The sequence below is a fragment of the Eptesicus fuscus genome, chromosome 7 (assembly GCF_027574615.1).
Source record: "Eptesicus fuscus isolate TK198812 chromosome 7, DD_ASM_mEF_20220401, whole genome shotgun sequence".
NCBI classification, from domain to species: domain Eukaryota; kingdom Metazoa; phylum Chordata; class Mammalia; order Chiroptera; family Vespertilionidae; genus Eptesicus; species Eptesicus fuscus.
In genome coordinates this window covers 40,663,517-40,677,606 of record NC_072479.1, presented here as the reverse complement: position 1 = coordinate 40,677,606, position 14,090 = coordinate 40,663,517, and the positions used below count along the sequence as shown (strand labels likewise).

Sequence of the window (14,090 nt, the reverse complement as noted above, 5' to 3'; positions counted from 1 at the left end):
TTTAAAAATATATATATATTTTATTGATTTTTTACAGAGAGGAAGGGAGAGGGATAGAGAGTTAGAAACATTGATCAGCTGCCTCCTGCACACCCCCCACTGGGTACGTGCCCACAACCAAGGTACATGCCCTTGACCGGAATCGAACCCGGGACCCTTGAGTCCACAGGTCGACGCTCTATCCACTGAGCCAAACCGGTTAAGGCATAAGCACCTTTTTAAAAAAACATATATTTTTATTGATTTCAGAGAGGAAGGGAGAGGGAGGGAGAGATAAAAACATCAATGATGAGAGAAAATTATTGATTGACTGCCTCCTGCACACCCCCTACTGGTGATTGAGCCCACAACCCGGAAATATACCCTGACCTCCTGGTTCATAAGTAGACGCTCAACCACTGAGCCACCATGGCCAGGCCCATAAGCACCTTTTTCTTTTTTCTTTTTTTTTTTTTTTTGATTTTTTACAGAGAGGAAGGGAGAGGGATAGAGAGTTAGAAACATCGATGAGAGAGAAACATCCATCAGCTGCCTCCTGCACACCCCCTACTGAGGATGTGCCCGCAACCAAGGTACATGCCCTTGACCAGAATCGAACCTGGGACCCTTGAGTCCGCAGGCCGACGCTCTATCCACTGAGCCAAACCGGTTAGGGCCCATAAGCACCTTTTAATGGTGCTAGAATTTTCCTTGCAGTCATTTTTTAACCTTTTTATTATGGAAGTTTTTAAACACAAAAATAGAGGAAATAATATACCTGTCACTCAACCTCAGCAATTATTAACATTTCATAGCAATAATTTTAATACCGTAACTCCATTGTTATTATAAATAACACTGTAATAAAACCTCTGTGCACATAGTTAATATTTTAGATTATTTATTAAGGCTAAAACCCAAAATCAGAGTTATTGAGTGAAAGAAGACGAACACTATTTTACAATTCACTTCTTTAAGTGTATGTTTTTTCTTTGGTTTTATTCAGGGTTATAGAAATGCCTTATGCTTACCAGTGCTGTGCATTTGGAGTGTGTGAAAATGTCTATAAAATTTCTAATCAGTGGAATAAAGGTGACAACAGCAGTACAGATGATCTTCATAAGAAAGACGCTGGAATGTTTCAAGTTCAAGGTAAGACCAGCTGTTCCGGTGATGAAATTGTGTCTGGAAGGGTCTCGAAAAGTCCTCAGACAGATCGTCTGAACTCCAGGCACTTCCCTATGTAACCAGCCCAGCAAGTTGGGAGTCCATCCCACTGTTAGAGACTCCCGGAGAAAGAGGAAGTTCCTTGGGCATTCATTCTAAAACTTCATCTTTTCTGTACGTGAATTTTTAGTTCTTACGTTTATTACATCTTCCTTGGCATATATTGTATAAAAATGGGGTAATTATTAATATTCACGTTGACGTTTCCGTAAGCTTTTAAAGGGGCTTCGCCTTTGTGGCTATGTTTCTCAAACATGTTCTGGGCTCTTTTCTCCAGAAGACAGACTCTGTTCCCATTCTCACGGGGAGGACACAGGCATTTTAGACGCCCCCGTATTTCGGCAGGAAGGGCTTAAGAACCCAACCTCCTATCTAACTAATTCCAAAACATTCTCCCCTGCTCCCCGCACACGGGTATCTGTCGGGAAGGTGAGATGAGATCATGTCTGTGAAGCACTTGGCTTGCCTTGAAGACCTTACCTAAAGAGACAACAATGCACCTCCCACCGCACCTGTGGTGATGAGGAAGCGCTCTGGGCAGCCCCCAGGCCCCCGCCCCTGCCAACCTTGCATGTTTGCGCAGAGTCTGAACAGACCGGCTTTTCTTCCCCTGGGCCTGAATGATTTGTTGATTCCCACGCAAGTGTGATTCAGTCTGTCTGCACATAACCCTCACATTTCCTCCCGCACATGGGTTTAAAGAGCTGAGATTTTGCCCCTCCGCCTTTTTGTTTTAGGCCACAGTATGGGCCTTGCACTCGTTCTTGCTTTTTAGTTTTTGCTCTTAAGAAAATACAGTAAAACAATTAGAGTGCCTACTATGTGCCAGGCCCTGTTCTAGGCCCTAGATGTACACAATGAGCAAGAGACACAAGGTTCTTCATGGAGGTTATTTTCAAGGAAGTGATTCTCAACCCTGGGCCAGGAGTCACCTGGAGGCTTTCTAAAATGACTTGTGCCGCCCTCGCCAGATCAATGAAATCAGCATCTTTGGGAAAGTGTGTTAGATCACAAAATTCCCGTGTCATGGATTACCTAAACCAAGCACCATCAGAGAACCCAGCCCAGAGCATTTGCACTATAGCTAATCTAAGTGTTAGAAAATTGGATAAAGTGGTTCTTCCACTGGAAAGGCCCAATTTTATTAAAGCTCTTTGGTTAGAACAAATAACAGTTTTACATATAAGTAAAATATATATATATATATCTATCTAATTTAGGTCTGTGCAATTTGGGGACATCGTGAGCTCCAGGGGACAGGAACAAAAAGAGAGAGCTTACTAGTAGATGTTATAACCAGGAGTCCGAAGTTATTTTCCCTCCCCCAGTTTTGCTGGAATACTCTATCGCATAGTAGCTTGAGTAGGACACCCAAAGGCAACTTTATAGTTGACTCTTAAGAGAGCCAGAGCCCAGAAAAGAGCAGGATGTCTGACCACCCCCCCACCCCCACCCCACGCCCGCCCCGTCTCCTTTGTGACACATCATGTTCAAGGGCAATCCAGGAGCCTCCTCCCTGGCAAGAGAGATAGGACTAATCATTCCAGCACTTCTCGTTCCCGCAGATGAGCGTGACCTGGAAGATTTGCTGCTTGACTTTGAGGAAGAGCGGAAAGCCCTCCGTGCGGTGCAGTGCTCACCTTCCCCAGGTGAGAAAGGCCAGCGCGGCCTCAGCTGCAGTCCCCACCACTGACTCTGAAGCCGGCAATGGCGCGTGGCTACACTTCAAAGCAAAATCTGGGCCACCTTTGCGGCTCCTCAGGGTCCCTCCCCATGGATTGGAGTCGGTCTCCATTCATAAACAAGATTTTCGTGGGAGACTTCAGATTCAGGTTAATGGAAACTGTAGCGAGAAGCACATGTAACTTTTCACGTATTATCAATTTAGCCTAAGCTAGTATGCGACCACCTTGCTTCCGGTAATCCCTGACTTTTGAAAGGGGTTTCTTTTAAGTCTTCCCTAAGTAGCCATTTGGTTAAAACCAATAATGGCTTACACATACAAGTAAAAAAATATCTGTATGTGTGGACTTCATAAATTGTCCCATTCCCAGAAACAGGATGGACCAGTTGGAAAAAAAAAAAAGAGAGAGAGAGACAGCTGGGAAGGTTAACATTTTATTTCCAACAATTGGAATGTCCCTTGCTCTCCAACATCCAATGCCATTCTAAGCCCAAGACAAGATGTTCAAGAAACATGCCTTCATCGTATTCATGCTTCCTCCTCTAATATTATGGAGTATTTCCCTCGGATCCCCCTCTCTGCTTACAGAATCTTCTTGAAGGATCCCCCTCTCTGCTTACAGAATCTTCTTGAAGCATTCTGGAAGTGTGGGGGCTGGGTGGGGGGGGGGAGGATCATAATGAAAAGCCCCAGAGACCTGGCTTTTTACCTGGCCCAGCACGGCTGTCTTCGGGGGACCTTCAGGAAAGTGCTTTCCCTTCCCCAGCCCCGTGTCTGTGTGCAGCTTGAAAACAGGAGCGCGTGGTGCGCTGACCCATGGCCTTGGTGGAAGAAGGGGCCACAAGGAAACAGTGTGTCCCTGCGGCTGCTATTGGCCACTCTCGGTCTCGTAATAAGAGAAACAAAGAGGTAATTTGGCAAAAGGTGTGAGCTGCCATTTCACACCCAGTTGTGTTTTTTGTTTTTTTTCTTCCTTGGACTCCTAGGCCCCTTCAGACTGTGCGAGTGCCTGTTCGGGAGCTGGCTGATCAGAATCGGGGTGTGGGCCGTCGCCGCGGTGGCCCTCCCTTGCAACGCCTTGGTGACGTGCACGGTGTTCCGGGCCCCGCTGGACCTCTCCCCCGTCAAACTGCTCGTCGGGCTGATCGCGGCGGCCAACATGCTGGCGGGGGTGGCCAGCGCCGTGCTGGCCGGCGTGGACGCGGTCACCTTCGGCAGCTTCGCGCGGCACGGCGCGCGGTGGGAGCAGGGGCCGGGCTGCCGGGCCGTCGGGTTCTTAGCCACGTTTGCCGCCGAGTCGTCCGTTTTCCTGCTGACGCTGGCGGCCCTGGAGCGGGGGCTCCCGGGGAAAAGCTCCGCCAAGCTCGAGCCGAGAGCCTTCCCCGGCCTGAAGGCGGCCGCCCTGCTGTGCGCGGGGCTGGCGCTGGCGGTCGCCGCGGTGCCCCTGCTGGGCGGCGGCGGCGGGTACGGCGCCTCCCCGCTCTGCCTGCCGCTGCCCTTCGGGGAGCCCCGCGCCGCGGGCTACGTGGTCGCCCTGGTCCTGCTCAACTCCCTGTGCTTCCTCGCCATGACGGCCGCCTACACCAGGCTCTACTGCAGCCTGGAGAAGGGCGGCCTGGAGAGCAGGTGGGACTGCGCCATGGTGAAGCACGTCGCCCTGCTGCTCTTCACCAACTGCGTCCTCTACTGCCCCGTGGCCTTCCTGTCCTTCTCGTCCTTGCTGAACCTCGCCTTCCTCGGCCCCGAGGTCGTCGCGTTCATCCTCCTGGTGGTCGGCCCGCTGCCGGCCTGCCTCAACCCCCTCCTCTACATCCTCCTCAACCCCCATTTCAAGGAGGACCTGGGGAGCCTGGGGAAGCGAGCCCCCTTCTGGACCAGATCCAAGCGCGCCAGCCTGATGCTGATTAACTCGGACGACGACGCCGAGAAACAGTCCTGCGACTCAACCCAAGCCCTGGTGACGTTCGCCGGGGCCGGCCTCGCCTACGACCTGCCTCCCGACCCGGGGTCGCCCTCCGCCGCTCCGAGGACTGAAAGCTGCCACCTTTCATCCGTGGCATTTGTCCCCTGTCTCTAAGGAAATGGCCAGAGGAGAAGTTTCCAAACATTGAAAACCCCAACATGTGAGGTCGGGTATATCTGAGCAGTAACTAAACAGAGTTGAAACTTGATTTAAAAAAAAGAAAAAGAAAAATCTCTCAGTGGGGGAAAAAGCTGAAAATCTATGGAGACGGGAGTGAAAAATAAGTCTGAATGCTGCTTGTATAATTTGTTCAGCAAAGAGATAGGTCAGTCACACTATTTAGGGAAGCCCATGTTTTATTTAAGCAGATTGACATTTTCAGAAGAGAGTCTCCATTATTTCCATTGAATTCTTTTTAAAAGCATCACTCTAAGCGGGGAGGGGGGGGGGAACCCTTACTCACAAAAGGGCTTTTCAACCCCCCAACTCCTCAAAAGATGAAAAGATGGTTGGGAGTATTAGGAAAATAAGGGTTTTAAGTGGCCTATGGTACCAAGTACAGTTGTAACCAACAGGATTTCATTTTAATGACCACGTGGAGATGTGTTAGTCCTCTTTTGCCTTTCCTCAAAAAGGATCCTTCCATGTCCCCAATTCCCCCCCGCCCCCGACCCAGTGAATGGATAACGTAAGGCATTATTAGTTTGCTCACATTCACATCATTTTTAGAAATGCCGGATGTTATTTATCAGCACTAGATGGTTCCATCCTCAGTGGAATAAAACTGCTTACAAATATTTTGAGAGGAAGATTAACTAAAATTCTTAAATTTGCCGTGAAGGCAATCCTCTCCAGGTGAGATATGCCTTGTTGAATTCATTCTAACTCTTTGGCGCCCAGAACTCAGAAGGAAAGTCCATTGCCGGCAATGGACACACTTAGTGACTATGGTAAGCAACCTGGGATTTCTTTCTTTCTTTCTCCTGGGCGAGGGCACATTTTTCGGAAGAGGTTTTATCAGTTGATTCAAACTGATGTGTATCTTAAGGTAATGATCAAATGCAGACATGACTTAAATTAAATCCACTGACGTAACTTCTCACACATGCATCTCTAGTAGCTCTAGCAACAATGTCTGAAATCACTTTGGACTCAACAGAGACTTGGTAACATGTTACCCTGTTTATTTAGCTTGGTTTTAGCTGTGTTGTCTTTGGATCGACTCATTTGATGTCAGGAACATGACTTCTCTGCTTATTCCATATTTAATACATGTGTTAGGTATTTTAAGAGGCAAGATTATTAAATACTAAAGGTCAAAGGATTAATTCGTAACTTTATTATACTATATTAGCTTCAATACATTCAAACCAAAAGACTGTTAGGTAGATTTATTTTTATATAAGCATGTTTATTTTGATCAGATGTTTTAACTTGGAAGTGAAAGAAATACATTTATGAGATGTTTTATAATATGTGTAAATATAGAACTGTATTTATTACTACAGTAAAGATTCAGTAATACAAAGGACCATGATAATAAACCATGTACAGTGGCATATTCTTCCATATATATTGTTTCTCTGCCCATTTTCTTTAAATTCATTAACTGTATATAATATATGTAAATGTATAGTACTTGTAAATAGATTCCAAACTTGCTTTTCTATTGGGTACAAAATAAAGAAATTTGTAATAAAATGTGTGACTATAAAAGAAAATATTTTTAAATCTTTTATTGAGCCCATAGGCAAATATGTGGTCTCCTAAATGTTTTTGACTTTTGATGTGTAAAGTACACTTGCTGTCTAAGTATTTACACCTCAATATGTTAGATATTTTGGACTTACCTTAAGAAGTAAATCTTTCACAAGAATGAAAAAAAAATGTCTTTACCAAATCCTGGACTGTTTTAACTGTGATTGATAAGCCATTTGTCATGACAAATGACTCGGTGAAGCTGATTGTCCCAGGAATAGTTTGGATTTCATAGCCAGAACCTATTTCTTGTGCAATGTGAAAAGAAAAAAATAGAAAGAAATATATAAATACCAAATCAACCTTAAAATTATTTAATATGAATATGGTTTTTCTATAAAATTTTCCTTTAAAGAAAACGTATTGCTTTTTTCTCTTATTCTCTAGTGAGGTGACAGCAGACCCACCTTGGCTCACTTCTTTCCTATAACGTTTCTGAAGAGCCAAAGCAGCCTCGCCTAGGTCTCCTGTGGCTGCTTCTACCCTAAGCCCTTCCTTTGTTTCACTGTCCCCAGCTTTAATAAGCGTACTCGCAAAATAAAAAAATTAAAATTATATATACTGTATCCTATATAATAAAAGGGTAATATGTAAATTGACCCTAATGGTGGAATGACTGGTCGCTATGATGTGCACTGACCACCAGGGAGCAGACACTCAACACAACAACAGTGTTAAGGATGTCCAACTAACGGCTTAGGCCTGCTCCCCAGTGGGCCTAAGCCTTTAGTCAGACATCCCCCAAGGGCTCCCGGGCTGCCAGAGGGATGTCTGACTGCCAGCTTAGACCCAATCCCCTGGGGAGCAAGCCTAAGCTGGCAGGCGGACATCCCCCGAGGGGTCCCAGACTGCAAGAGGGCACAGGCCAGGCTGAGGGACACACCCCCCCCCCAAGTGCACAAATTTTCGTTCACTGGGCCTCTAGTATATATATAACTATAGATGATATATTATAAAATTTTACACTTGAAACCTATATCATTTTATTAACCAATGTCATCCCAATAAATTCAATAAAAATTAAAATAAATTTTAAAAATATTATTTATGTAATACTGTCAACAATAAAGATTTTTTAAAAGAAAAAAAGAAAGATATTATTCAGAACCAAAAAAAAAAAAAAAAAAAAAAAAGCCACACCATATTCCATGACCATGTCAAGGTCAAAACATAAGGACATGAAACTCCCAGGGCATAAGGAAATACACTGTTCCCCTTCGGTTTCTATTCCCCAAAACGTAAGATATGAAATGATTTTTATAAACACTTTGGGCCAGACCCTCCCAGCTTCAGCAGTGTTTCCTGATCTCCCCTTACAGGTTAGAAAATGAAACCACCAAGTACTGGTTGGAGGCCCAGCATTATTATTAGGATCAACCCATATTTGCTAAGGTCCCTCAGGGCACCTCGCACTGAGTTTCCCACCATCCATCAGATACTAGTATAACCACATGCCTCAATCTCACCTCGTTAACAGGCATCCAATGGAGTCCTATTGTACAGTCGACACTTGGTTTGTCTTCAGCTGAAACAAGGGCTATAACACAGTCTCATTCCTCTTAATCTAATTCCTCTTAGGTAGCAAATACAAAAGTTGTCTCCAGAGCAATAGATTTCAGTTTTTCCTCTCAACATATTTGCTTTTGGGTGCCCCAAGTTAGGAACATATCCCAGAAGCCCACCCCTTTCTCTCGCACTCAAGAAAATAAGTCAGTTAAATACTTTTCTAGCCCGGCTGGTGTGGCTCAGTGGTTGAGCATTGACCTATGAACCAGGAGGTTACAGTTCGATTCCCGATCAGGGCACATGCCTGGGTTGCAGGCTCTATCCCCAGGAGGCAGCCAATCAATGATTCTCTCTCATCATTGATGTTTCTATCTCTCTACCTCTCCCATTTTCTCTGAAATTAATAAAAATATTTTTAAATAATATTTAAAGGGGAAAAAAACAAATCCACTCAAATTTATTTATTTAAAAATCCCTAAACTCTATTGCTCTGTTAGGAAAACCTAGATATACTACACCTCACACCGAACACTGCTCTATTAAGTGTCTACTAAAGGCTCTCCACTGCAATACAGTAAATCAGAATGACTGGAATTATACCCACAAGTAAATAAATCTATAGTGAGAAGGAGAAAAGATATATAATAAACATGGACTGACTAATGAGCAGCAAAGACAAAAAAAAAAAATCTAAAGAACATAAACTGGTGGGCTAGCCTAGAGTAAGTGGTTAATAATATTTTAATGCTTTCAAAAATGGACTCATTCATCACCACACATTGTGTGCCTATTATGGGCAGTTATGGATAACAAGACAAGGTCTGGACTTTGCATTCCAGTGAACAAGAGATAGACAATAAGAAAATATAAATAATGAAATCCTGAAGGAAAGATGAAGAAAAGGAATCTAAATGGCATGACCGTGATAGGCATGTTACTTTAGATACGGAGGTCAAGAAAGATCTCTCAAGAAAGGCACCTGCTAAACTAAGATCTTATTTAAAAAGGAGCTACCTTTGCTTTAGCATTCAACCAGTTCCATCAACAAAACTCACCATTTTTAGCCCCTCTATTCATATGTCACCTACAACAAACTGTTTTGAGTGGCATTTTAATGTAAAAATATATTAAGTGGCTATAACACATGTTTTTTTCTCACAAGCGTTACTGGGGAAAACCATTCTTATACAAAATAGAAAATATGTTCTCATTTTATTTTGGCCAAAAGTAGAAAAACATGGCAGTAAAAGGTAATAAAATTAGCAACACCCTGTTCATTTAGAACTAAAAAAGCTCTAATATCTGAAAAAAATAACAGTCTTGCGGGTTTTGTTAATCTGATCATTACTTGTAGCTCGGGGGCCCATTAGCTTCAATGGGGCTCACGGGGCTCATTCTAGCTCCATTTGTGCACTTTAGAATTCAGAAATTTTATTTTACAGTCAACTTTGTCAGGAAAAGAGAGTATCTCCCTCCAAGCCACTAAACACCAACAATGTTCTCCCTTAGGCTACAGAGGCCCTGGAGTACAGTTAGGTTAGGGTAGCGTTTCCCTGTAAGTGAAGTGGTTGGGGGTTCTGTAACCACACCGCTGCTTCAATGTCCTTTTTGTGAACATTTCTGAAGATATTGAACTCAGATTCTACACTGACTCATTCGTCTCAAACACACGTTCTAGCATGTTTGGCCCTTGAAGCCAATTGGGTGATAGAATAACAAAGCTTTAGCTTATCTGGATTCAGAAACGGGTGGAAAATAGATGTGATGAGCCGAGAAGCATTGTGGAATATGGGTCTCTCCAACTCTAGTCACCTGAGGACATGACTTCTATTCTGGTTACTACATCTTTTTTTATTTTTTTTATTTATTTTTTTTATTTTATTTATTTCAGAGAGGAAGGAAGAGGGAGAGAGAGATAGAAACATCAATGATGAGAGGGAATCATTGGTCAGCTGCCTCCTGCATGCCCCCCGCACTGGGGATTGAGCCCGCAACTCAGGCATGTGCCTTTGGCTGGAATCAAACCTGGGATCCTTCAGTCCGAAGGCTGATGCTCTATCCACTGAGCCAAACCAGCCAGGGCTGGTTACTACATTTTAAGTGGGACATGAAAAACATGCCACTCCATGAGGACAATGAGTCTAATGATATTGGGTAGGGAAATAATAACTCACCAAAAAGTAATTGAGAAAAACCGAAATGTTTCACCTGAGGAAAAAAAGTCTAAAGGAAAACATTTGAAATATTTGAATAATTGAAATTTACTTAGTGCCTTCTTAAATACCAGTCCATAGCAGACCAAAGAGTAAAATGGTTAAGCCCAAGGGTTTGCTATCAGACAGACCTGCTTTCAAATCCTAGTTTTATTACCTCCTTACTACCTACCCAGCTTCAACTGTCTCCTCTGTGAAAATACCACCAGTCTCATAGGGGTGGGAGTATTAATAACTCAGTGTGTATAAAGTTCTTACCACAACACCTGGAACACAGTAAATCTATATATATGAAAGCCTAAGTGACCATTACAACCGGTCGACTGGTTACTATGATGACACACTGACCACCAGGGGGCAGATGCTCAATGCAGGAGCTGCTCCCTGGTGGTCAGTGTGCTCCCACAGCCAACCTCCTTCGGTCCTTCCCCTATTGCCCCAATCGGCCCTGATCCCTGGCCAGGCTGAGGGACCCCACCCATGCACGAATTTGTGCACTGGGCCTCTAGTATTTAATAAATGGTTACTGGTTTTGCCCTTTCTCAACAACCCTATGACATGAGCAAAGCAGGAGGTGCCATTTTGCAGATGAAGAAATTGAGAGTGAAAGTGATAGGTGACATCTAAGGTCAAAGGTGAGGAGCTAGGATTAGAACTTGGGTTTTATTTAATAGAACTTGAAAGGCAGTCATGGAATAAAATGAATTGCTCTTTCCGTGAACAAGAACTAGTTGGTGAATGATTCAGAAAGACAGAGTTGAGCTTAATCTAAGCAAGATTCATTCATCAGATGTCTTGGATATCAAAGAAAGTCCATTACAGTGAGTGAGAAGCCAGATCAAATGATAGCTAACTTCTCAATTCTCAATGATTTAAATGAATTGCTGTGTTAGTCTTCCTGGAAGGTGTGATGTTGTGATTGATAATAAGAAATACATATTTGGTTTTGGTCCCCGTTCATGGCACAGAGCTCCTAAAATCCTTTGAATTTTCAAAGTGATGAGAGCCTGGAAGGTGTCTCTTGTTATGATAATGAGGTGAATTTTGGGAAGTCCCAAGGTCACCTAAGGATTTCCAGGGAACCAACCCTGGATTAGAGGTTGGAACTTTCAGTCTCACCCCCTCCTCCATCCATGCCATTCCACCCCCAACCTCCAGGAAGGGGAGAGGAGCTGGAGATTGAGTTTAATCACCGTTAGCCAAGCTTTAACTATTCATGCCTATGTAATGAAGCCTCCATAAAAAACTAAAGGAAAGGGTTTGAAGAGCTTCCTGGTTGGTGAACATGTGGAGATGAGAGAAGTCACACGTTTGGAGAGGGCATAGAATCTCCCTGCCCTTTCCCCATACTTTGCCTTATGCATCTCTTCCATCAGTTTGTTTCTGAGCTATATCCTTTTTACAATAACCTGATAATCTAGCAAGTAAAATGTTTCTCTAAGTTCTGTGAGCCACTCTAGCAAATTAATGGAACCCAAGGAGGGGGTCTTTGGAACATCCATCTACATCCAGTTTGTCAGATGCACAGGTAACAACCTGGGACTTGCAATTGGCATCTGAAGAGGTGGTGGGAGGAACCACACATTGGAATCAGTGTCAGAATTGTAAAAGAAATTTTAGAGATTTAGTAAATTTCTGAGAAAGGCAGTAAATTTTTTTTTTTAAATATTGGCCAAGTTTTGTTTTGTTTTTATTGATTTCAGAGAGGAAGGGAAAGGGAGAGATAGAAACATCGATAAGAGAATCATTGAGGTTGCCTCCCCTAATGGGGACCGAGCCCGAAACCCAGACATGTGCCCTGACCTGGAATCAAACTGTGACCTCCTGGTTCATGGGTCAATGCTCAACCACTGAGCCACACCAGCTGGGCAAAGGCAGTAAAATCTTAAATCAACATCATGAAAACTAGAGCACAGAGCTATGTGTCATGACTGGTGGGCATTCGATCAGTCCATTCAGTGATGATGAAAGATAAAGACTTGTGCCTTAAATTTGCCCCTTTTTAGAGACTTCAGCTCTTGACCACCTCTGATTCTTCCCTAAAGCTACTGAAGAAACACTATCAACTCTCCAAGGTTATATTGTTACTGGCAGTGTTGGCATCAAAATTGGACCTTGGTTCTTGAGTTCAGCAAAGAGAATTCAGAGGCAAGAACTCAAACTATAAGGAAAGTTTAGCTGGCAGTTGTGGCTCAGTTGTGAGCATCGACCTATTGACCAGGATGTCACAGTTCCATTCCTGGTTAGGGCACATGCTCTGGTTGTGGGTTTGATCCCCAGGAGACAGCCAATTAATGCTTGTCTCTCATCATTGATGTTTCTATCTCTCTCCCTTACTCTCTGAAATCAATATCCATACTAATAAAAGGGTAATATGTTAATTAGACCGGGAGACCTTCCAGACATCCTTCCGGACAAAGCCATGGTGGTGGGGCTGAGGCAGAGGCGGTTAGGGCCAAACAGACTGGCAGGGGAGGGCAGTTGGGGGCAAGCAGGTCAGCAGGGGGGGGCAGTTGGGGGCGAGAAGGCTGGCAGGGGGGGCAGTCGGGGGCAAACTGGCTGGCAGGGGGGCAGTTGGGGTGAGAAGGCTGATGGGGGGGCAGTTGGGGGACCAGCAGGCCAGCGGGGGGGGGGGAGCAGTTGGGGGTGAGCTGGCCAGTGGGGGTGTCAATTGGGGGCAAGTGGGCCATCAGGAGGGGCAGTCAGGGGCGAGCAGGCCAGCAGGGGGGCAGTTGGGGGCGATCAGGCCAGCAGGGGCGGGCAATTGGATGTAATCAGGCCAGCTGGGGTGGGCAGTTGGGAGCGATCAGGCTGGCAGGGGATTGGGGCAGTTGGGTTTGATCAGGCCGACAGGCAGAGTGGTTAGGGGCGATCAGGCAGAGGCAGGCAGGCAGGCAGGCATGTGAGCGGTTAGGAGCCAGCGGTCCCAGATTGCAAGAGGGATGTCCGACTGCCGGTTTAGGCCCAATCCCGACAGTTGGACATCCCCCTAGAGGTCCCAGATTGGAGAGGGTGCAGGCCGGCTGAGGGACACCCCCCACCCCCCTGTGCACGAATTTCATGCACCGGGCCACTAGTATGTATACATACACACACACACACACACACACACACACATACATACATACATACATACACATGCACTGAGTGGCCAAATTATTATGACCACCCCATCAGTACTTTGTTGGGCCACCTTTTGCCTTCAATATTGTGGTGATTCTTCTTGGCATTGACTCCATGAGATGTTGAAAGATGATGCGAGGAATCTGACACCATGCCTGATGAATAGCACTGTCCAGTTCTGTGAGATTTGATGGTTGTGGAACCAGCTGCCTGATGGCTCTTTTAACTTTGTCCCACAAATGCTCAATCTGGTGATTGTGGGGGCCACCTAAGCAAGGTAAAGTCTCCCTCATGTTCTTGAAACCACTCCTGCACAATATGAGCACCATGGCAGGGCACATTGTCTTGTTGGAAGAAGCCATCTCCATTGGGATGCGCCATCAACATGATAGGATGAACTTGATCAGCAACGATACTTAGGTATGTTGTGCTATTCAGACGTTGTTCCACACGAATTAAAGGGCCCAAATCATGCCAGGAAAACATGCCCCAAACCATAACACTGCCCTCACCAGCTTGAAGGGTTGTACTCATGCATGTGGAGTGCATGCTTTCATGCTGTTTCCGTGAAATTCTCACCCCTTCAACAACTTCTATTGCTACCAATTAACCATCTCTATTCTGTAACTTTTCTCTA

The 14,090-nt window shown here is 44.8% G+C and overlaps 1 protein-coding gene across 1 annotated transcript in view; it reads left to right on the top strand.

The window, feature by feature from the left end:
• The window catches only part of LGR5 (leucine rich repeat containing G protein-coupled receptor 5), a 153,154-nt gene extending 147,886 nt beyond the window's left edge, over nt 1-5,268 (top strand). Inside the window, exons 16-18 of the mRNA XM_028131178.2 lie at nt 986-1,131; nt 2,772-2,855; nt 3,877-5,268. Of these exons, the coding sequence (XP_027986979.2) occupies nt 986-1,131; nt 2,772-2,855; nt 3,877-4,967 (1,321 nt within the window). The 3' untranslated portion in view covers nt 4,968-5,268. The remainder of the gene's footprint in view (nt 1-985; nt 1,132-2,771; nt 2,856-3,876) is intronic.
• The last annotated feature ends 8,822 nt before the right edge of the window (nt 5,269-14,090 follow it).